This window comes from Calonectris borealis, chromosome 3, assembly GCF_964195595.1.
Source record: "Calonectris borealis chromosome 3, bCalBor7.hap1.2, whole genome shotgun sequence".
Classification (NCBI taxonomy): Eukaryota; Metazoa; Chordata; class Aves; order Procellariiformes; family Procellariidae; genus Calonectris; species Calonectris borealis.
This window is the reverse complement of record NC_134314.1, coordinates 16,795,164-16,819,816: the sequence shown is the minus strand read 5'-3', so window position 1 is coordinate 16,819,816 and position 24,653 is coordinate 16,795,164. Positions and strand designations below refer to the sequence as shown.

The 24,653-nt window shown below is 47.3% G+C and overlaps 1 protein-coding gene across 1 annotated transcript; it reads right to left on the bottom strand.

The window, feature by feature from the left end:
- Positions 1–12,998: 12,998 nt before the first annotated feature.
- On the bottom strand, positions 12,999–22,703 carry ODC1 (ornithine decarboxylase 1). Its single transcript, XM_075145060.1, has 12 exons — positions 22,511–22,703; positions 19,719–19,824; positions 19,424–19,569; positions 19,081–19,254; positions 18,740–18,912; positions 18,321–18,455; positions 18,082–18,163; positions 17,678–17,761; positions 16,238–16,400; positions 16,042–16,154; positions 15,553–15,767; positions 12,999–13,476 (listed from the first exon to the last, which is right to left on the bottom strand). The coding sequence occupies exons 3-12, from the start codon at positions 19,523–19,525 to the stop codon at positions 13,335–13,337; spliced, it is 1,383 nt and encodes a 460-aa protein (XP_075001161.1). The 5' UTR covers positions 19,526–19,569; positions 19,719–19,824; positions 22,511–22,703; the 3' UTR covers positions 12,999–13,334.
- Positions 22,704–24,653: the final 1,950 nt, after the last annotated feature.

Sequence of the window (24,653 nt, the reverse complement as noted above, 5' to 3'; positions counted from 1 at the left end):
GTCCTAGCAGACATCCCGCTGATGCCAACGTCAACGTACCAGCCATTGCGGGTGCAGAAGGGGTTGTGCTCAGGGGCTGCTGGACATCATGGAGGTTAGCCCATGGGGACACCGTGCTCGCAGACAGCAACTGTGTGGATGCGAGGGAGAGCCACGCTGCCTGGCCAGAGCTCGCCTTCAGGATGGAAGCCTTTCCTCTGCTCCATGCTGGCTTCAGGCAGGAATGAGCCTTAGGGAGACCTGGTGCACTGGCTGCTGGCTCAAGGAAGACAAGGAAAGCAGTTGTCATTCTCCATGGGATGAAGAGCAGTTCTTCCCTACTCCTCAGCCGCTGTGCAGGTCCTATGAGGGGCTGTTTCCCCATTGCCTGGCTATGAAGCCCCCTGCAGTTGGGTATGCCAGTGGCCCAAGGAAACAAGAAATGGCATGTGCCTCTGAGGAGGTAATGAGGTCAATGCAGGTTCCTCGCTGGACCTGGCATGCCAGGCACAAATGCTCCTTGAATATGTGGTCACCAGATCTCACATGGACTGGGTAGCCAGGGAAACGAAGCAGAGAGACCCATCCCAGATCTGGAGAAAGAGGAGGCTCAGCAGACTCTGTTGACCTTTGCCAGACAACTTTAGGATTGCATGAAATGACATTCAGCAGCAAAAAAACCCAGCATGTCCTGACAACAGCCAAGGCAGCTTGGCCATGACGTTACAAAATACATCTTCCCAGAGCTACTGGCTGCATCCAGCCTCATGAAATAACCCCTGACCTGAGTGTCCTCGAGCGCTGGAAGCTGCACTGGCAAGCTCACCAGCTCTTAAAGTCCAACTCGTTAGGTCCTTAGCTGGTGTGATTTTGGCACATATCAGCTAGCAGTCTCCCAGTTTGGCCCAGTTTGGGAATCAGCATCTCTTCTGCCTTGGAGGCCAGCCAAGGCCAGCATCGGCTCAGGCTGCTCCATTCCCGGGGGCTTGGGCAGGTTTAGTGTGGGAGGAGAGCATTTCTCACACTATCCAGGGGGAGGAAAAGGGTCTTCGGCAGGAGGAGAGGACAAGCCACCCTCCTGGGGGCTGCTGGCTTGCAGTACAGTTTGGGTTTACACCACACCTTGCCAGCTTGTCAATGGGAGCCAGGGGGGACAGAGTGGGCAGAATTGGGCTGCAGCCCCATGCGCCCGAATGCACTGCTGGGGCGTATCAGCTTGTGTGTGTGCATGTGTCTGCAGCTATACTGGGCATTTATTTTCAAATTGCCGCTGTGCAGGTCCAGCACAGTGCACGCAGGCAGGCTCTGGCAGGGAGGAGGCAGCAGGAGCATGCCTGCAGCGTGGGCGTCTGTGCTGGGGAGCTGTGCAGGGACGGGGCAGGAGAGTATCCTGTCTGGGACAAAGCTGCCAAGGCATGGAAATATGGGGTGCCACACAGCGACCAGTAACACCGGATGGTCTCTCTTTGGCCAGGGTCTTCCCATAAGCTTTTTTTGACCAGGACCTTTTCCACAAGCACAAAATTCAGCAGCAGCATTTAGAAACAAGGGAGGGACGAGTGGGCATGAGAAAGAGGATGGGACCGGCAGTGGGAGGCTGAGCCTGAGATGCAGCCTGTGGATGTGATGGCAGGTCACCCATGTAGACTCACCAAGCAAGGGCACTTTCTTGAAATTATCCACCTCTCGGCTAATGCCACCAGCAGAGCATGGAGCTGATGGCACGGGCAGTGTGATTCCTTGCTGCATTGCTTTATATTGCTTACAAGCACTTTCCTAAGGATAAAGCTAGATGTCCTGCCTCTGGGTTTGCCTTGTTCTCCCCTGGGATGAGCAATTCCCACCTCTGTCCTGGAGCACAAGTCACTTCAAAGTCTTCACCTCCATCAACTGCACAGACTCTGTCTTACGGGCTTTTTCCAAAGTAAGACTACTCGTTGATTGCCTCCTCAGTAATGTGATTTAAATTACTCTTCAATCACCAGTCATTTCCACACCTTATGGCAATAAGAACAATAAGTACCTTAAATGAAAGAAAGGTGCTTCTAGGAAATGGTTTAATTTCTAACGGGTTTTTGAGAAGGGGCTGCCAACCTTGGATGAGTTGGTTCCTCTGCTGTGAGTGTATGAAGGAAAAGGGCACAAATAGGAAAAAAAGGCACATCCCTGTGTTGTCCACAGCACCAATACAGAAAAACACTTTCTGAGTGCCGTAAGAGGCACCTGGGGGGCTACCAGGGCGTTGTAGTGGTCCCTGCCTGCATCCTGCCTTCACCCACAGCAGCAGCTGACAGCCACAGCAGGTATGTTTTTCTGGATTGCCCAGCGCCCTCTAAAACGCAGAGGTTTCAGTGCTTAATCAAACGGTGATTGGAAATGATGGATGTTGGAGCCTGTGCCCCACTGCTGGCGTGTAGCCACCCGCCTCATTGAATGATGGTGAGATTTACCCTCCAGCTTGCCTCCAGGTTATGCCTTTTCCTTAAAAATAGGGGAAAATTAATATTTAATGTAAAAAATAGTGATATTGGGATATGTTAAGTCCCAGCTGCAGGGGGTGGCATGGTGGAATTGCCTCTGGAAGCCAAGCTCAAAGCCTCGTTCACTAGCTCTGCCCAGGGGATTGAGAGGATTTTTGGTACTTTAGAGAATCAACCACAGCCTTACCAGGCTGGACAGACATCTTGGATGACTAATTAGTGATTGACAATGAATTGGAGCCCACAGGCATCCCCTGTCACGTCCTGGGAGAGAGGACGGAATCGTACAGTGAAGACTTGGGTAAGCTGGGGTTGGATGAAACCAACGCCTGAAGACACCTGCTGTGACTTTAGGTTACCTAAGATAAGAAGAGCTGAAGTGAATGGATTTGACCCAGGCAGGTTTTTACCTTTATCCATATATCTTAGAGTAGCAAGCATTTTTTTCATCTCAGAATAATAATATTTTACTATTTATGCCAGCAGCATGGCAGTGAGAAGCCAAGCTTCAACAGTTCATTTCCTTAATCAAAAGCTGCAACTGTGGTCCCCCACAGCCACGGGTGACAGCCACCCAGGCTGAGGAACTGTCACCCCCTGAAATGCCCCAGGAAAAGTTTTCCAACAGCCTGCTAAAATGATCAGCAACAAATTGCTCGGATCAGGTGGTACCCACCCCGGTGCACTCAAAGAGCAGAAAGATGAGAGCGTAACCTCTCATTTATATCAGCCTCTGGCAAACATGATACCAGATTATTATTAGTATTTTTTTAATGACTCTAGGGCACACTCTGAGGAATGCCAGACCAGTAAGTCTGATGTCTGAACAAAAAAAAAAATTGGTAGAAACTATAGCAAAGTAGAGACATTGCAGATCCTAGGATAAATGTGATGTATTAGGGAAGAGACAAAACGGGCTTGTACAAATGGAAGTCTTGCCTGATGAATCCATTCGTGGTCTCTGCAGGAATGAAAAGGTAACACATTCCTAAGTGGTCTGAAAAGGGATGGATGGATAGATATAGTGAGATAAGGAAATTTGCTAATGATACAGGATTGTCTAGGATCATCAGAGATGGTGCAAAATATTGCAGAAATGTTTCTCCATATTGATGACCAAGCAGTAAAAATGTTAGTTAAGCTACCTATTATTAACTACAAAAAAAAAGGACTCAGAAAAACAATAGTTCTAACTATTCGTACACTTCGGGGTCCAGATTAACATGATATTGGGATCACTCTGGGTAGAGGTCTGAAAATATCAGCTCAGTGCTCAACTTATACCATGAAAAAGCTTTTGGGGAGCCTTCAGGTTTACGATGTTACTGAGCTGGGTAAGAGTGTTCCCCGGGCACCGCACACACCATGTGGGGTTATGCTGGCCTCCAAAACCTCCCTCTTCTGCTCGGGCACAGGCGGTCCTCCCTGCGCAGCCTGTGTGCCCGTGTTTCCACATGTCCTCAGCTCCTCGCTTGACAATTTAAACTTTCAGGCTCTTTACGTGGCAACTGGTACCTGGCTAAATCACGTACAGTGTCAGCAGTACTCCTGCAGACCGATGGCAAATAGCTTCACAGCTGCCTAATGCTGGCAGGGAACAGTCTGATCAGCCCATCTTGACCCTGTGGCTAACGCAGGCCAGCGAATCTGCCTTGGTAATTTGTGTACCAGGCTTGTACCTTTGGCCCAAGGCTGGAGATGATGCTAAACATCTGCCGCTGGACTCCTGAGAGTGACGTCAATACTCTTTTGTCTTAAGTCTGGTACCAGCTCAGCTGCATCCATCTCTCCCAAAGATAAATTATACTTATTGCTTAGGACAGGAAAAAAAAACTCATTAGGCACCAGCAATTCAGCACTTAGAGTAATAAATAGCTTGACCAGGGTAGCTTTTTGTCCCCTTACACTTTGTCTTTCCTTTTCCCCTTTCTGCCCGCACACACGTGCTCCGGCTCTCGGGAAGCACAGGGGGGCTGTCAGGATGGCAGAGGATGGTGGCACGGTGTCCCTGGGCACTACTGGGGACAGCATCGGGAAGCCAGGCCAGCGGAGATGTGCTCTGCCTCGCTGCAGTCCCACTGGCATCATCTGCCCAAGCAGGGTGGTTTTCTTCTCCAGGAAGGGACAGCAGTGGGAGAAACTCAGGGCCTCTCCCAGGGCACGTCTCAGGGTGCATCCACATCTTGGGATGCATCCAAGCTTCGTCTTACACCCAGACTAAGCCATCCAGCCCTGGGTACGGGGTGACCTCCACTTTCCACAAGCAATAAGCACTGTAAGGCGTCTGGCTCCAGCCCTCCTTGGGCCATGGGGCGCTTGTCTGGCCCTGGGAAGGTGACATGTCAGGAGTGCAGGGAGCTGGGCACAGCCGGGCTCATTTCACGCAGAGGTTTTTAGGGAGTCCTGGCTCCACCAGCCTGCCCTCACCTCTCAGCAGCTGCAGATACTCCAAGGAGTCTCTGCTGCATCCTGCAAACCTCTGGACTTGGTGGCATCAGGCAGAAGGATGCCTGGGGCTGCTGGTAACCCATCTGGAGGGACGCATCCTGGGCAAGGTACGCTGGCGCTGCCTGCTCTGGCATCCTCCCTTCACACCATCCTCCCCCAACTCAGAAGCCAAAGATTTAAGGAGTTATGTTTTCCCTGCAAGCACTGTTTCCCTGTTGGCTCTCCTCAGTGCAAGTCAATTTATTTGCTAGTAACAGATTTCCTTGCTCTCCCCCAAAAAATGAAGTGTGCAGGTGATAACCACAGCCGTGGGAAGGTCCCAGAGCTGAAGGCCTTGGTCTGCTGAGGAGCAGGTGGCAGCAAACTCCGACTCCCCGTTCTGGGAGCGGGTGAAGCGAGGCCCTAACGCGGGCTGTTGCTGCCATCTAGCCATGCCGGCCGCTCAGGCGCAGCACACCCTTTTTAAAAAGGGCCCACACACCCTTTTTAGACTATTTTCTGTGCAAGTTACTGGTTTTCTGCATCGTTCCTCTTCTGAGCCACCAAGGAGAAGGTATCTTTTCAGGTCTCTTCACCTAGCCCACCCTTTCTGAGATTGCTGCCATAGCTGCTGCAGTACTTAGGGCCAGGACATGCAGCAGCTCAGTGGTCAAACCAGAGTGGGACATGCCGGCTGCTTTCCCCTGCTCCCTGTGGCCGTGGGCTCGCACCCAGCGAGTGTTGTGGGGCTACGCTTGCTGGGTTGCATCCTTCCACCCAGTGAGACTCACCTCCCCTGGGGAAAGACACCCTCCATGCCCTGATGCTGGCATGGACATCTGACCCCACAGTTGTCCCACCACCCTGACCACTGTCCTAAATATGAGGCTGGGAACAGGTCTCTGCTTTTGAAGCCATTTGCTCCCTGCAGTGCGTAGCGATCGGCTGACCTGGGAGGAGGAGTGAATGGCAGTCCTGAGTCTGACGAGCAGCACATTCAGCTGGGGACGCAGGGAAACAACCCCAGACAACGCTACAGGCTTGGGGAAGAGTGGCTGGAAAGCTGCCCAGAGGAAAAGGACCTGGGGGTGCTGGTTGACAGCCGGCTGAACATGAGCCGGCAGTGTGCCCAGGTGGCCAAGAAGGCCAATGGCATCCTGGCCTGCATCAGAAATAGTGTGGCCAGCAGGAGCAGGGAGGTGATCGTGCCCCTGTACTCGGCACTGGTGAGGCCGCACCTCGAATCCTGTGTTCAGTTTTGGGCCCCTCACTACAAGAAGGACATTGAGGTGACTACAAGAAGGACATTGAGGTGCTGGAGCGTGTCCGGAGAAGGGCAACGAAGCTGGTGAAGGGCCTGGAGCACAAGTCTGATGAGGAGCGGCTGAGGGAACTGGGACGGGAGACCTCATCGTGCTCTACAACTACCTGAAGGGAGGTTGTAGTGAGGTGGGTGTTGGTCTCTCCTGCCAAGTAACTAGCCATAGGACGAGAGCAAATGGCCTCAAGTTGCGCCAACAGAGGTTTAGATTGGACATTAGGAGAAATTTCTTTACTGAAACAGTGGTCAGGCCTTGGAACAGGCTGCCCAGGGAAGTGGTGGAGTCACCATCCCTGGAAGTATTTAAAAGATGTGTAGATGAGGCGCTTAGGGACATGGTTTAGTGGGCATGGTGTTGGGTTGACGGTTGGACTCGATGATCTTAGAAGTCTTTTCCAACCTTAATGATTCTGTGATTCTATTCTATGATTCTATGAAACTGCTTCAGGAGGGTGAGATGCCACCTTATGAGGGTCAGGCCTCCTGGGTGAGGAACTTTCTTCACCCCATGGAGCAGGACACGGCTCTTTCCTTTGCTCCAACAGCCACACTGTGGCAATGGTTTAGCATCCATTCCCACTTCTTCCCCCTCCCCCCCGCTTTTTGTGAGGCAGAAGTGGGTCACCTCTGCTCAGTAGCTCCTCAGAAGCAGCTGCCCAGCTTTGTGACCCCATTTATTATATTCTTAGATCCATTTTAGCACTGGAGCACCAGCATCTCACCAAGCACAGCCCCAGTGGGAAGGCAGACAAGGAGCTGGTGGTGTCAATCCAAACCGCAAAACCCATTGTTGGACCGAGGGGACTGCGCTGCCGGGCTCAGCCCCAGGCACTGCCAGACCCGCTGGGGAGCGGAGTGGGGACAAGCGCACTAGGGTTGCAGGGACCTCAGGAGGTCTCTAGCCCAATGTCCTGTTCCAAGCAGGATCAGCTGCAAGGTCAGCCCAGGCTGCTCAGGGCTTTGTCCTGCCAGGTCTTGAAAGCCTCCAGAGATGGAGCCTGGCAAGCCCCACCGGCAGCCTGTCCTCTGCCTGGCTGTCCTCATGGGGCAAGTTTCTCCTTGCACCCAGCCTGACCCCCCTGGTTCCAGCTTGTGGCTGTTGTCGCTTAACACCAGCAATCCTGCAAAGCTGCTCTACGGAAGATGGCATAGGTCGGTTCCACGGACTTACCCTCCAAGAAAACCCCTGACAACAGAGAACCTAAATTAACCCCAGAAGTGATAAAGGAGAATAAAAATGTACAGAAATAGCTACTGGAAGAGCCGAGCCTTGGACTGGGCCCCAAACTGATGGGACATTTAAGGTAACAGCCTTAATAAAAAAAAAAAGCCACTCAATTTGAAGTATATTAAAAACCCCAAACCCTCTGTTTCCTATTTCTGTGAACAGAAGGGAAGGGAGTTTTGTTTGTTTGGGTTTTTTTTTGAGCTGTGCAATAGTTTAATTATTACTTTGTGCATACTTTTTCCTTGTACTTTCTTATTTGCGTTTGTTCTCTCTAATGACATCTTGCTTATGCTGCGGTCTAAGATCGGGAATGTGGGATTCATTTGAAAGCTTTCCATTTCTCTGCTTTTTCCTGCCTTCCCTGGCTCTGTCAGACAGGGTTTTTTTGATGCTTTTTTTTGAGCTGAGCTCCATCTTGCGGGCTTTTGCTTGGCTAATTAGTCACCACGTCGTTATCTCCGAGAGGATCTTCCTTGGCCCCGGTCAGAGGAACACCCCCGCTTCGCTTGCAGTCAGGTATAATCACCCCACTGGGGGATGAACCCCGCATGGCACAAGCAGATGAGTCCTACAGCACCTACCTCCCGGGGAGTTTGGCGAGCCATCCTGGCAGGGTGCAGGAGGAATTTCCCTCCCCGAATCAGCAGTCTCCATGGCGAGTTGGATTTTTCTTTTGCTTTTCACTTTGGTCAGACGCTCTAATGGTTTAATGCGAGTTTTGACTGCAGGAGAGTGGGAGAATCGTTGCTGAGAAATATTTACTGAGTTGTTACAGTAAAATGCTGTTGCTGCTGTTGAACTATACTTAACAGCATGTAACTGGGGTTTTTAAGCAGGAATTTTTTAATCTAGCAACACAATAGATTATTTTCTTCTTGTCCTTACAGTAAGGGCAGCGGCACCTCCGTTATCTTACTGAAAACTGCATCCACGTTATCCTGTCGAGCATTGCATCTCCGTTCCTTGCAAGAGTGCCAACCTAGAGCTAATATCTTGTTCTTCCCAACTTAGTACCCAAATATTAAAGGGTGATGCTTAAGCCCACTGAATGCCCAAATCCTGTTCTTCCCCCAAGGTAGGGAACTGCATTTTAAGGATGGATGAAATAATACCTGTGATTACGAAGTACTTTGGGAAACCTTTGTACTGAGCTGCTACAGGTGCCCTTTCTCAGCTTGTAGGCGGCACTTACTGCGTTACCGAGGTACGTAGGCTGACCCTGCCCTCCCTCCCCAGCAATGGTAAGGTGTTGGTGGCCATCCAGCGAGGAGCATTGCTCTCTTTGCATCGCCGGACTGAAAGTGTCTCTGCCTTTGCTTCCTTCCCTGAATTGCTGTGTAGCCTTGCTGTCTCTTGACCACTTTCTGGACTGGAACATGGCAGTCGGCTCTGAACCACAAAGGCAGTATGAGCCAATTAATCCTTTGCAAAGCACTCTGTAAGCGTGAATTAAAGAGAATGTAACTGGAAGGCACTTTTTTTTGTGGGAATACTGTGGGCAAGACTGGAACCAGCTCCCTAAAATGAGGGAGAGGAAGAGGGAGGGTTGGTTTCAGTGTGCTAATGTTTCTTGTCTTTAGGCAAACAGACTGAGGAAAATTGTTGCCGTAGTATAAGCATCAAGAAACACATGCAAATAAGGGTCTAATACTAGTTGGACTGTAGCAATATTTGCAAGACAACATGGACACATGCAAGACTGCAGTGTGCTCCCCTGAGGGAGCTCCCTTTGTTTGCCAGTGCTCAAGCATTTGCCTGTAATGCGGGCGGCCTCTCCTTACCGAAATGGAGGGGATTCAAGGGGCCATCAGTGTTCATGCCCAAAGCACTCACCTTTGCATTAGTCCTCAGACTCACACCGCAAAGGGCCACGTCTTGGTGGCTGTACCACTCTGAACGCTCACAGCCAGCTTTCCAAAAGTGGCACCGCTGTGGTTTAGCTGCTCTAAACACCTCCTGTATGCAGAGGACAACAAAACCAGCTGAAGAGCAGTAGCAAAGCTTTCCAAAATATAAGTCCCAGCCCCATATATGCTCCCTGTCCTTAATGTATTTTCAGGATAGTCAAATACAGTGTTTTAACTAGCTAAAGATGAATTTGAATTGGAGGCATTTGTGACATGGGTATTGAAACCAGACCATAGCCACTGAGATACCTACTGCCTTCAAACTGTAAAGAAAACCAGGTGATGCATGTCAAAACCAGGGACTCTTCTCTAAAGCAAATTATTCTCACTTCTTTTGGTACTGATCGGTGCTTATTTCAAGAGAAAATTAAAAATAATTATTATTGCAATGATTGATGACCTTTTACTTTTTGGCAATCAAATAACATATTCGTCTAAGCTCTTCTTGCAATACTTGTGGATAATGATTTTTTTTTTTTTTTGGTGGAAGAGGGTTGGTTTTGATTTGGAAAGAAAGCTTTTCATTTCAGTCTTACTGCAAATTGGTGCTGTGTTTAGCTATAAAAGATGCATTTAAATGATAGTACTTGCTGGGGGTGAGGTCTGTGAGAGGAGAAAAGCTCTCCCTCCAGCTCCGGGTTTGTTCCCGGACAAAGCCTTGCTCCTGCAGGTGGAGCTGCGGGGTCCCTGCTCAGCACTGCGCCCAGCTCTGGGTTAGTCTGCTGGGGCAAATGAGGCGGCAGACTTGCCTCTCCCAAGGGGATTCATGAACTGACACCGTTTGTCTACAAGGCCTGTGTTATAGCCTACAAGTTAGCAGCTTAAAAATCAAATTGTGGGTTAAATGCTCATGCAGCAATACAAGGGAAATCTGCCCCACGGTACACTGTGCCATCAGCAACTTCCCCCCTTACTTCCTCTCAGTCTGCTCCCTCTACTTCAGTATTCTCCACTCTCTCCGTAAAACATTCCCACCTTTGCTTTTCCATCTGATGTAATTTCAGAGGACCAGTGTTTCTCAACTTTTTTTTGGTATATGAAACTACATTTGCATCAAAGAATGTTAGCTGAACTCCAGTGCAGGCCATGTATAGCCATAGGTGGACTTATGGAAGGTCTCAGCTAGACTTGTTTCAGATCTCAAGTGGCTTCACCACTCAAGAAAGAGGAATAGGGTGATGAGAAGCCATGCTCTCATCTCAGGTAGATGTCTTGGTATTTGCCTCAGATATTACTCTCTTTTCCGAGAGTGATCCCAAGAGAACCAGCACCACCATCACTGGTGCCAGCAAGGGGAGTGACCGCCAGGGACATTAGGAGCAGGAACGCCACAGTCCCTGCAAATGGGCCAGCAAAGTCCACAGTGAGACAGACACAGCACCATACAGAGCACGGGTAGCAAGAAGCAAGCTGAAAGGCACAGGCTATTCTTGGCTCCAACTTTGATATTTGTTGAGCTAATTATATAAGACAGATGCAGCTGATCTCAATTTTTCTGGCATGCGGCTCCTCCCTCCCTCCCCTATAAGACAAGCTTGCTCCAGGGAGGAATAATTAAGATGTGCAGTTAGAACAACTGGATTTGATCAATGAACATGGCAAAACAGAGCAAAGGCTTTGATGCCCAAGACTTGGGGAAGGGAGGTCAAACTAAACCGTAGGAGTTCATTGCTTACTTTGGTATGTCTTTGCTGTCCTATATGGTGCTCCAGCTTACACTAGGAAACGTATTTCCCTGGTTCGGATGGTAGGGAATCCCCACAGTCACCGTATGACTGATTCCTGTCACTTGGGGTATTTTAAAAATCAATTAAAAAAGTGGAAATGGACAATTAAGATTCTATGGAAGCCAGGAGCAGGACAGCTGTGAGATGAAGGATATACACTCAGTATCCCAAAGCCCAGAACATCTGCTCAGCATAATCCAACTTAAAATGAGAAACTTGTGTCTTGCTTAAAAACACCACCATTACTGTAAAGATTTATTACTCCCACAAGCACTAAAAGTAAGCTAGCAAAACCCGTTGTTTTTGTTTTTAAACACAGAAGATGCTCAAGAAGATTAACAGTTCTTTTTAAGCACTTGATACCCTCCTTACACATGGCTTACAAAGCACCGAGGCTATGACATACCTGCCACGGAAAAGGAAGGTAAAGAACTGAGGTCAGCTACATTAACATAAGTTAATGAAAATGCTTATTAGCGTGTTGCCACTGTCCTGGCCTCCAGCAGAGAAACAGATGTAAATTTTTTTTTTTTTTTTTTTCTTTGAGACAAATCCCAATGAAATAGCTAAAACAACCAATCAAGTTAAATGCAGAGCAAGAAACTAATTGGCAGCCTGCCAAATTCCTCTCAGGGAAGCTTACTAATTAGCTTCCACAAGTGATTGCCTTCAAACTACCTGCTGGAGATGGTCTCCACCAGCTGCAAGCAGAGGAAGCCAGACTGTGCGCTTGCCCACCAGGGCGCAGGTTGCTAATGCAGATATCACATAAGGTCTCGCTACAGCCATACTCCCTTCTGGCTCAACCATACCCAGCCTTCAAACAGGCAGGTTTAAAAAGTAGCTACATCTCCTTTAGACAACCGCAGGCTTTCCAAGAGTACTTCTTCTGCGTACCTGTTAGGTTTTTTTCCACTAGGTTGCACTTAGCTCTCACAGGGCAAGATATAGATGTGAAATTGTTACAGTATTAACATTTGGTTACCATTCATTACTTTTGCTTTCGTGCTAAGAATCATTAAGTTTCCACATGGATTTGGAGAAGCTAAAAGAAATCCTGGTTTGGATGCAGGGAGTTTCTTTGAGATTAAGGCTATCGCTCCACTGTGTGTATGTATTGAAATTTGCACCACGTGTAGTTCAGTAGCCAAACAGCTGGCTACTGTATGCATGAGAATAAAGGCAAGTGCTATTTCCATCACAAGCTTGAAGCTAGGAGTGAAGCAAATAAAGAAATAGAAAAAGTCACTTGGGGTGCTTCAAGAGAATCAGGAATGATGTACCATCACTTCTGTTTACCCTACTAGTTCAGCTAGTGAAGAGTAGTCTCAGCTGAAAGCACTGAATGGAGGTTAAACAGCTGTCTTTCACAGCTGCTTGTAAGAAAACAGCTTTATTTCTCATCTTGCTAGAGCCACTGTTTCAGCCACATAGTTCCAACTTCCTAAGTTTTCCCATGACATATTTTAATCCTCACACACATAACAAGCAGCTGGTCAGTGGCAGCCATGGAGCCTGTCCTGTCATTAATGACTAGATGTGTTTAAATAGGCGTCAGTCCTGGCCACAGCAGTTATATACTAACATGAATAAAAACAGCACTGCATTGAACTTGCAATATGCAACTGTGTAAGCCCATGTTCAATAGTGAAAGACAAATGGATTCCACAAGAATTCACACAGTTTTTAACTTGTTGACAGTCAAGCTTTTTCTAACACCTATTAAAAAAGGCACAGTTTAGTTTTCCCTACCCATTAAGGGGTTCCTTCACTTCGGTAAGTTGGGAGGGCAAGGGTAGGGGAGGAGATGGCCATTGTGTTATTTATTAATAAGCTCTGGGCTCACAGCATGTGGTCTGCCTTCATATATGCTCTAAGAGCCATCCATGACGGATTAATTTTCAACAGATTAACCAAACACAGGACCAGTTATTTCAATATACTTTATTTTCAAACAGGTAGGTCACAAAACACTAAGCTTAGCCCGTTCTGCCATACACAAGCTACAAATACTTGTTTGACAGCTGAGGGTCAGTCTTTAGTAGCATACATGAAAAGTGAATAAAAATCCATATAAAACAATATTCAAATAGTTTCCATAGGAACACAGATAATTGTGACCCATCTCCTAGTCATTTTTGTTGCATTTATGCCAAACCTAAACTTTAAAAAAAACCACTTAAAAATTCTAGCAAGAATTAAGTTAATGGTCCCCCAAATGCCCTAATTCAATGACTAACCTTGCAGTTAATTACTAAATATTACCTATACATTAATACTAGCTGAAGCACAAGTTGCTGGATATTCAATTCCGCTTTCCCAGGCACAAGAGAGTGGCAGACTAGCAACATCCTGCTCCTCCACTTCAGCTAGGAACCCTTGCTCCTTGATCTGCTGCATTAGTTGCCTAGAAAGAAAAAAAAGAAAAGAAAAGCAACAGTCAAAAAGTGTAAGAAGTGTTTCACTATGATGTGCCAAAAAGAAAGTAAGCAAAGTACTTTTTTTTCTGCCAGGGAGCATGAAATGAACTCTTTAATCATCATCTGCAATCCAGACAATATTACCAGAGGAAAAAAAAACTACAAACAAAAAACCCAAAAAACCCAACAAAAAAAAAACCAAACAAAAAACCCACACCAAAAACTCAAAGCAGACTCCATGCAGGTCACTTGTGGCTGGCTTTAGGGCAAGTGCCAATACCAAGCTGATTTCACCATTTCTGGGTAGGATCTAGATCTGCAAAGATGCACCTATATACCTGTAGCTACATCTGTATACCACATGCTATACATGTTATACAGATTTAATGACTTAGTGCTCAATAGTTCAGAATTTCAGACCTGTATCACCAACTATCCCTTATCCTACACCCTCACATTCCTGGGTAACTTGAATCAAGTAAACATATGGGTGACAGACTAGGAATGTAAAGGAGCTGACCGGTGAGAACCATGCAACTCCTGCCATATTCAGATAGGAGTTGTACTGAAAGACAAGCTCGGAAGAACTTCAGTTGACTGAGTTTTTGGACTTATACTATATGCAAGGCACAAAGTTGTGCTACAACATGGGTCCCCATACACTACTAGCTTTTACTTAAACATATGTAGTCATCTTGTCCCTTATCTTTCACAGTTATCTAGCCACAAATTTAGTTGTACACCTTTACACATATAGATTACATTCCAAAAAGCTTTTGCCTGTGCTAGAAGGATCTGCACCGTAACTTCACTGATGCACCCCACTCAGTTAAGGGCCAGCTTGTATCACAGAATTTTCTTGCCAAAACAGAAAACGCAGGTGGTCATGTAGGGCTGAAAGAGGGCTGTAACCTTGGATGATGGTTATGTCTGCATAATTAAGCTCAGCATGCCTCAGACCAAGTATTACATTTTAACAGAAACCCAATGCTATAGCGAAAAAGCTAATTATTCTCCTGCAGAGCCATTTTTAGTTCAATGAGACACAAATCTGGAGTCTTATGGGAAGCCTAAAAGCTTCATTTGGTTTGAGGAACACTTCAATTGACAGGAGGTTTCATTAAAGAAAAGAAACAATACAAGCCTTGCTTATAGAGGCAAGGCTAGTAAGAGAATGGAGGAAGCTTCCTCTTACTTTTATAGCAGGAATTCCCCCGAACTTAAGCATTTCCAGTAAATTTGAAAGCAACCCAATAGCAAAGTTAATCATGCTTTAGGGTAATACTGCTGCCCAAACACTCTCTGCCAGTTTAGTAGGCAGTCTTCAATACAGAGGTAAGGGCTTCCTCTTGCAGGAAACCTCACTTTTACAGAAGATGCAATCTGTTAACCTGTCTTGCACAGAAGAGCATCCAGGTTACTTTAAACTACAGTTTAAGGTGCAGTTTCACAGTGTCTTTGCACTCAAGGCATAGTCCTGCTTTCTTTGCTTACCTGTTTAATAACTTCCCATGGAGATCTAGCACTCTGCACTGAGCAATGAGCCAGAGCTCAACCTAAACCAAGGAACAGCTCTCAAGTAAACAGACAGATCATATTGTGAAGCAGCACTGTTGAGTGTTCCTGCATCCCGCAGTCAGGATTTAGCAAGCTATCCATTTAGAAGACAGTGCAGTATTAGAACAGTGATCAACTGGTCTCTAATTACTGGTCATAGAAGCTAACTGCAAAGAATCCGTAATGATTCTATATGTTGTGCAAGAGTGAAAAACACCAGCTAGAAGCCCAGGTTAATGAGAAAACTTCTAACGTTACCCCTTTAAAAGCACCTCTCCTGGGAGCGAGTACATCAGAGAAAAAGGATAAATGGTAGAGCATTGTTCTAAGCACACAGCAAAAGCCTTCAGAGGCATTGCCTTCTTCCACACCACAAGGAGATTTTACAAGAGCTATGACACCAAAACTATGGCCCTGTTTGTTAAGGGCCAGCCAGCTGACATGAGCTATTCACTACAGTCATCTGTATCAAAAGCACTGATGGATCAAGATACTTAATTACTAACCATGCTGGTCTTGACATCACATAGTGTATTGTTGGCCTCTGGAATCCGTTGAAAGTAGAAGCTGCTGCAACAGTATAGGCACCCATGTTTTCAAACAGGATCCAATCACCAACTTGCAACTCTGGCATATTAAAACGCTCAACAATACGATCTAGGCCATCGCATGTTGGTCCCCATATGCTGCTGGAATAGCAGCTGTCATCTGGTTTAGGCCGCTAAAGAGAGTTGAGCATAATTAGTTTGACTACCAAAACAGAGCTTCCAGAAGTAGTATCATAATTAGTATAACATTCCACCTCGCAGAGAAGAGCTACTTGCAGGTCCTTCTCCACCCTTGGCTTTGAATTAATTCCACTGCATGCTTCATAATTCAAATGCCAAATTCTGGCAACTTGAAGGGAGCAGTGAACTGAGAAGTGACTGCTGTGACAAGGATTCTCCTACATCCATGATACATGACTAGTATGTGATACTTCTGAATGAGCATACCTTTTGCAGAACCGGTTTAACATGTGCGTGATCATACAAGATGCAGTTGAATGATCCATAGACTCCATCATTCACGTAGTACATAAGCGTTTTGTCATTTGCATCATCTTCATCTGAAAGAAGTTGAGATACCAGTAAGAATGCTTGGAAAGAAACACAGCTAGCTAAAAGTAAGATTAGGTCTAGATTTACATACCATCAGAACCTGTTTGCTCCTTTAATACAATTTTTTTTGCAATGATGTTGACTGCCAGCGTGAACGCTGATGCAACATAGTATCTTCCTGGCTCTGCAATAATAGTTATTCCAGAATCCGAAGGAAAGTATTTATCCAGTGCTGGGTTGATTACACTTGTGATCTACGGAAGAATCAGTTGCCAATATTAGAACTTCAGCAGTTACTCAAGTGCTATTTTAGAAGTCTGAGATGAAGTCAGACTTTCATGCTCACAATAATATATTGGTCAAGTGTGTAATAGCTATTAGAATATTATAACCACCAATGAATTGCTTTTGCTTTATTTTCCCATTCAAAGTTTTGTTTGCAGTTAAGTTTGCACAAAGCAACAAAAGCAGACATCACTTGCAGCTTAAAAATTTAAGTGACGAAACAGCTCATGTTTGAGTCTAAAGGAAATCACCCCTCCTAGACTCAATTAAACCAACATTAATGCCCTGCAAGTCCCTACGCTTCAATTTTAATTTCTAGTCCACTTGCAGTTCTGCTAATCATGCAATATCCCCCAGCTTACTGCATCCTGAAGAAGTCACCGCACAGGATCTTAAGAATACAAAAGGCTTTGTCATCACCTTTGAAATTCAGGTCCCTTCAGGAACAGTTATTTCCAAGTTCTGAAGTTAGTGATTATTAAGCTGCCTCCAACCGCAGCATGCCTGCATTATGCCATGGAGCCCAACAACATCATTTGCTCTTGATGTTTCATGTAAGCCAATACTGCACTATGAGAAGCCAGCCTTCATTAAGAGGTATTACAAGTGAGACAACGTTAGCCCACATTATTAGCAAAAAACTCACTTTATGTAACTTATTTGCTGTCTCCTTTTAACATCATTTAACACCACGTTAGGTTAGACTGGCAGGTGCTCTGACACCACTGCTCTAAGTGGAAGTCCTATTAATACCCAGCCACCTTGTCTCTTCTGAAAGCAGAACTATTTCTGTGTGAAAGCAGACTGGAGAACACCAATCAATTAAAAAATGATCCAAAAGCTAATTCTAAACCAGAACAGACACTGATCTAGTTTGCTGCCACCCAGAACACCACTATGGCTTCAGGACTACCTTTTGACCCTATTTGGGAGCACTGCCAATCTAGATAGTCTGAAGCACAGCATCAACTGGAAGAAGTCTATGCCAGTAAGAATCAAGCCTGCAATTAAAACCTGCTTTACAAGTTTGATATCTCTGCATGTTTATGCAGTCATTTAGCTATGTATCTGATGGCTTAATCTAATTTTCAGTTTTTAGATTAATTCCCCTTTAAATTTCTGACCAAGCAGACGAATTTTCTTGTAAATGTGTCTGCATACAAATAGAAAAAGCAAGATTTTTGTTTAATCCAGATCAACATCCAAAAAGACTCCACAACCTGAGAAGTTCTTAGAAAAGCTATACCTCTTCAAATTTAAGCTTGACATCTTCAGAGCCAGGGAAGCCACCACCAATATCAAGCAGATACATACTGAAGCCAAGTTCAGCCTAAAATGAGATTAACAGCAACACTGTCAAGAAAGCAGTTCTTTTAGCTTAAAAAGTAAAGTAAAGTCACTTCATTAATACTTGGAACAGAGCTAACTCATTGCGTTGAAGTAAGTCACTTGAGTTTGAGCTGCTGATTTTAGCGCATCTGTAGATGAGTTTTGCAAAACTGGTCAAAGTAAGCCACCATGACCTCAAAAATTCCAACAACATGAAATTAGCAACTTGGTTAGCTTTTAACCCCATAACAGTTTTACACTTGATTCAGTTTTGCCACAACAGTTGAGCAGTAGTTCCAGACAAAGTAGAACTAGACTTACTCCCATATCAAACACACAGCGGGCATCAGAAATGGCTTGAACAAAGGTCTCTGGGTCTGTACATCCACTTCCAACATGGAAACTATGAAGAGATACAAAATATCAGTTGCTATTTGGCAAATTAGTAAAGAAGTTTATATAAAAGCCAAGTCACCATATGCAAAGGCATCTTTATTGTCAGGTAGACCATTTAAAGAAATCTTATTTAACATGACTGTACTTTGATATTATCAGCTCACCTAACTCCAATGATGGCAAGGTCAAGTTCTTTTGCACGCTCCAGAAGAAGCCTGCTAGTCTTAAGTGTAGCTCCAAATTTAACACTCAGACGACAAACTGCTTTGGAGTCATCAGTTGTAATGCGCAGGACTAACCTAGAAATAGGAAAAAACGAGGGTTTGAGTTCCAGTATAAGAGACATCATTATCAGGCAGGTATGACCTTAGAATGAGACTGAGCTTAAACATACAAGCTTTCCTGTCTGTCTCTTCCTAATGTGCCAGTAAGCTATACAGGATTAGATTTCACTGGTTAAAAGTAGGCTGCAAAATTATGAGAAAATAAGCCTACCTTAACCAATGAAGAAGTTTCAGATAACAGCACGTTTCCGTAACTTGGGAACCCAAGCAAGAATTATTGAACAATTAGCATAACTTACTTGGCTTTTGGATGGGCCCTTGCAACTTTCATTAGTTCTACTTCACTATCAAATGTCATCATCTGTACACCACTGCTGGCAGCATGTTTGATTTGAGATACTTGTTTGCAGGGATTTGCATATATTATTCGCTCAGGAGGTACACCAATGCTCTGTACCAGCTGTATTTCCATCTGAAGAAAGAACAGATTACATTTGTGAAAGATATTTCTAGATGGATGATCAAACTAATCAGTACAACAAAAGCAACACCGCTTGGTTATGCTTAATTTTATATGAACACGTCTTGTAAAGCTGAACATATATTAACGTCACATATCAGAACACAGTCAAGATCTTACCTTACTGGCGCAATCAAATCCTGCACCAAGAACAGCAAGTGTCTTCACTACAGCTTTGCTGTCGTTACATTTTACGGCATAGAAGGGGGTTACCCGAGGAAGGGCTTTATGCCATCGCATGTGCTTCTTTACAATATCCCCAAGGTCAGCAACATAGAAGGCATCTTTATCATCCTAGAGCAAATACACATCTTAAAGTTACAAACAACAGATAACAGCATAAGCCTAGAGGTCAGCATTTGAGGATGAGGTTGCCTTGCAGAAGATCTGCAAAGATAACTTGTTCCATTAGTTTATAAATTTGTAGCATCACGAAATGCAGTGGTTTTGCTATCATACTTACAGAAGATGACACTTCATTTATTTTTTGGTCAAGGATATCCTTGGCAGTAAAGCCTTCGTCAAGGAAGGTGAATTCAAATTCTTCATTGCTGAAGCTACTCATGATTTCCAAGATTTCAGGTTTATGTGAAAGGATTTAAGTACAAACTGTTGATACAAAAAAAACCCCATGCATTACTTCATTTAAATTCATACAGTTTACATTCACTACTTCACTTAAATTCATGTAGTCATATAATTTACAATTATATAATTCCTACAGTGATCACTAATAGCGGCATGGATTAGGAACTTACATAGATGACAGATCAGATTTAATCAGAACCAAGGAGGCACTCCACAAAATCTTGCTAGCTTGAAGGCAAGTTCTGCTCTGTTCAGCAACTCTATGATGTACTCAATCTATTCAAAGAAAAAAAAAAAAATCAAATAAATACTGTCAGATATTTTTAGTCTAAGTCCCTGAAAGTTTCTGCTGTCTTTTCCTTCACCTCCACATCAGAGCTGTTAATATTATGGCTAGTGCCAGTGTCAACCTACTTACCACTTTTTAACAACTCTTAAGCAGTACTGCAGCTCACCAGTTTCTCGGAAAAGGGCTTACACATTACTACAGACAGAATCTGAGGATGTTACTGACTTCTGAGTAGTAACAACTCTCACTAGGTCAAAGCCAGTTGAATATCTGGATTCTCAATACAGGTTCAGACCATGCATAAACCAGCCATGAGATCAGGGCTTTCCTTGAAGTTGCTCTGTTGCTGGTTCGAGCTTCCCTGTTCTACCCATGACCTCCAGGCTACAGGAAAAGAAAACCTCAGCTGTCAGGAGTGGCAGATACAGACTAAAAGAGTGGATCCTAACTGCAATCTGCAGACAAAATCTTATCAATGATCCCAATTAACACTTTATAACAGGAATTTACAGTAGTCCATAACACATCTTCATTGTTAACAGAAATCTACCAGCCAAGTAGAAAGTCCGTTGAGAACCAGAACTAAAGAGCAAAAGCACATTCCTCTGCCATCCAAGACCTATGAAGTCCATGGAAAAGTGTATGGGTCATCCTTTTGCTGGGTAGTCCAAATAGAGAGTGACAGTCTACTCCATTAAGCTGTTAACTCAAGCAGAAGTGCTGCTACCTTTTAAAGACTTCAGCATTGCAAGTGACTCATAGGGAAGATATGGTTTCATGTAACCAGGTCCAGCCCTCTCCCTTCTCTCAGCATTTTTTTTTTTTCTTCACACACTCAATCTAGTCATACAGATTCAGGCTGAAGATTATGTAAACTCTAAATTATTCACTAATCTTTAGTTACATCACTGTTCCCTCTATTAAAGGCTGGCTATAGACCATATGAAAAATAACATGGTTTATAGCTGTTAGATTAACGAGGTTCTAAGTCCAACAGAATCATTCATTCCATACACTGTGTATACTAGAATCCATTAAACTATCTACTGAATGACTTTGAAAAGTCAGCGATTATGCAACTTCATTTCAGCCTTCAGAAACATATGGCACCTGAACTGCCAGTGTCAAGAACTACTCCACATCTTTTGATCAATTCTTACTTATCAGAGACAAACCACATTTGAGATCAAACTAGATTAAGCTTTAACTCTAATGAAATAAAACCCAGCAATCCACCGAGCCTCATTCTCCCCCTGCTCTCATTCACATGCAGTGTTATTCTCCCAGATGCTGGATTAAAGTCTTCTCTTAAAAGCCTCTTTGAAAGGACCTTAAGAAACAGCAAATTAAACACTTCTCAGGAAGCTGTTTGTTACTAAAGAGACACTGCATCTTATTGTAGGATGATTTCAACAAGATGTTGCAGCTTTGCAGAAAGCAGTTTGGGGACTTCTAGCTGTGGTTAAGACAAGCAAACACCATCAGGAAGAATTTAGTTTATCCTCTCCTCTGCACAGAGCTGCATGAAAAGCACTTTTCCTATTAACCTCTAAAAGGGGAATTACTTTTACTGGTCACAGCAGACTCTTGCAAGTTTTCCATCTCCACCTTATTGCACAATTTTAACTACAGTGTAATTACACAGAATATAGACAGCACATGATCATGTGCAAATTGTAGCCTCCCAGTGTATATTGCCATTTTGGATTGTGTGCAAAGTGTCTGCAGCTTCCCAGAAAAAAGGCAATTTGTGCTCATTTAGAAGTTGTTCTCCAGAACATTCCCTTATTCAGCAGCTGTATTTAGACACAGCTGAGTCATGCCTGCAGGCTCTGTACTCAAATACCAAAGCCGCGTCTAGAAAGGGTGCTCGAGGCGCTCCTGACCCTGGAGTTAGCAGACCGCTGCTGACTGCTATCGGGAAGAAAACGGCTGGCTGCCCTAACCTCACTGCCGGTCTTTTTCCCTGTAAATCCACATGGTCCCTTAGTTGAGCCGACTACCCGGCTCGGCTTGGGCTGTGCTGCCCGACTCGGCAGCGGGGCAAGGAACCCGCAATACCGAGGCTTCCCGAGCAGGCACTTCAGTTTGCTCTGGGGGACGTCTTTATCAAAGCCTGCTTCTTCTTGCAGCTTGGCCCCCCGCCCCCGAGACCCTCGGAGGTACCAGCGCCCAGCGCCCCGCAGGGGAGAAGGGCTCCCGCCTCAGGCCCGGAGCCTGAGGCCCACGCCGGTGTGTTGTGGGGATGCGCTCCCCGCCGCGGCGCCAAGCCGCCTTGCGCAAGGGCGAGCAAGGGTGCCCCGAGCCATGTTCCTGCCACGCACCTGCCTCTCCCCACCCCGGAAACAGCCCGGCGGCCACGGCGGAGCCGTCCCCTCCCCCGCTACCGGGACGCGCCGCCAACACCTCCCCAGGCGAGCCGGCCTGACCCGTTCGCAGCCGCCCGGAGCCTGCCTTCTCCCCCCCGCCCCGCCGGGGCTGGGGATTCCCCGGGCGCGGAGGGAGGCCCCGTGCCCGGCGGCAGGAGCCGGCGCCCAGCCCGGGCCGCTTGGCAGCGGCCCCGGAGACACGTGGCTCCGCGCCGGCCGGCTTCCGCCGCGCGCGCCTTCCCCGCCGCGCGCCCCGGCCCCTTCCGCTCCCCTCGGCGGCCCGGCCCGGCACACCCCGCCTCACCTCAGGCAGCGGGAGCTGCTGTCAAGCCTCGGCGGCGGCCGGTCCCCTCGCTCCGAGCCGCCTCCTCCTCCTGCGAACCGGGCGCGGTGCGAGGAGCTGGGCGGGAGGCGCCCTGCCGCCTGAGGAGGAGCGGGGCCGGCGGAGCGAGCGGGGCGCCGCGGCTGACAAAGCTTCGCCACCGCCGCGGCGCTCCTATATATAGGGCAGCCGGCGTCGCTATGGCAACGCACCAGCTCAAACCAGCCCCGATCGGCTGGGACCGGGCAGGGACTCTGGCCAGCCGCTATTGTGACGTCGGCGGCGAACACGCGCAGGGCGCGCCACGCCCCCCCGCCTGCCCCGCCCACCCCGGCCCCGGCCCCTGCCGTGAGCTGAGCGGGTCGGGTCTCTGCAGCGGGCTCTGCTGCGGCTGCCCCGCGGGCCGCCCCCCCGGGTCCCCGTCCCCCGTGGGGCCCGCGCGGTGCGAGGTCCAGCAGGTGCACGGACCTCGCCGCCCCGGCCCCCGGTACAGTACCCTTGCGCGCCCTGCTCAACGTGGCACCGCGGCTGCAGGAGGCCGGGGGACGCCGGCTGCAAGGGGCGCTTTTGGCAGGGGCCGGCGAAAGGAAACGCGGAGCCGGGGCACCCGGAGCGTCACGCATGTGGCGCCGGTGGGGTGACACTTAGGAAGCGCTTGTCCCCCCGAAGCCATCCCGTTTGCTCGGCACTCGCAGCCCCGTGGTTCACGTGTCGGCATCGGCTGCTGCCCGCAGCGGGGCTGCCCCTGCCTCCTTCCCTGCCCGCCGAGGGTGTTAGCCAAAGCACTTCTCATAACACTGACCATCTTTTTTTCCTTTGCTTTTGCTTTGACACCGATATCTGTTTCCACTGTAAGGTTATTTTGTCCTCCCTGCGTGCTGACTTGTTTAAAAAATGAGCTTTGGGGGAACTTGTAAGCAAGTATAAATTCCATGCTTCTTTTGAGCCACTTCTGTTTTAGCCCTGGAACGACTGCCATGCCAAAAAGGGGATTTTTACACCCTGCCAGCTCTGGGGCATTTGCAGGAAAACTTTCTGCAGCCCACGCTGCAGGACAGAACTCCGGGCACTCCTGCTCCCCACCTCCAAATCACCGGTGGCTATTTTAATCACGAGCTAACAGAGGACTGTGGCTTTCTGAAAGCAGAGACATTTGCCTGGCCCCTGCCCTTCTGCACAGCTGCCGGGTGGGCACCGTGCTGTGGTGAAAACCCTTGGTCCTGTGTGGGGCAAGGTGATGGGGAACGCCTGGCGCTGTGGGGCGCGGGATCCTGTTGCGGAGGTACCAAAAAGGCTGTGCCTGCCGGCCTCAGAGGTCCCATCCTCTCCCACCGAGCCCAGCTGGAAAACCCACCGTGTTTGGGCAGAAGCAGATCGATGGGATATCCTTGTCCCACCCCAGCTGCCGGAGCTAGGTCAATGGGAGGGTGGGCAAGGCTGAGGCTACACAACAGTCATTTGAAGGAGTAAAATAAAGGAAAACACCAAGATCGAGCAGGTAAGAAACAAAAGGTGAGTTGGGCCACAGCCAAAAGAAATGTCTGGGGACAGAGCTGGCTTTGGTTAAAATAATTAAATGAAAGAAGGAACAAAAGCTCCTAAAAGATTTTTAAAAATACATTTAGCGTGTGTTTACGTGGCCACACACACAGGCACGAATTGGGGAAGGTTTTCTAAATAACAGCAAGCAGGTGGTGGGGAAAACCGTCCCAGCGTGTGGCATCCACATCAGCTGGTCCCCGGGGTGCTACCTTCCCTCGGCAGCTATTCCCATCGCTGCACGAGCATTGCCTGTGCTGAGATAACTCATCAAAAACCCGGAGGAGTTTCACACCCCCTCCTCTGCCAGTTAACGGGGCAAATAACAGGGCTCGCAAGCCCCTAGATTTGGCTCCATGGGTAGCAGATGCAATTTAGGTGTTGGAAAAGAGGCCGGAGAGGGAAGCGAAGGGCTGTGCCACCACCGCAGGAACCCAGCTGCTCACTGAGCTGGCAGAAGAGCGGGGGCTGAGGCTGGGATGGGGACAGCGGCCATCACTTGGCCCCAGCCCTCCACCATGTCCCTGGTACTGGCCGTCATCCCCCCAGCTGGGGCTGGGGGAGAGCCCACGGCTCCATCCCCACT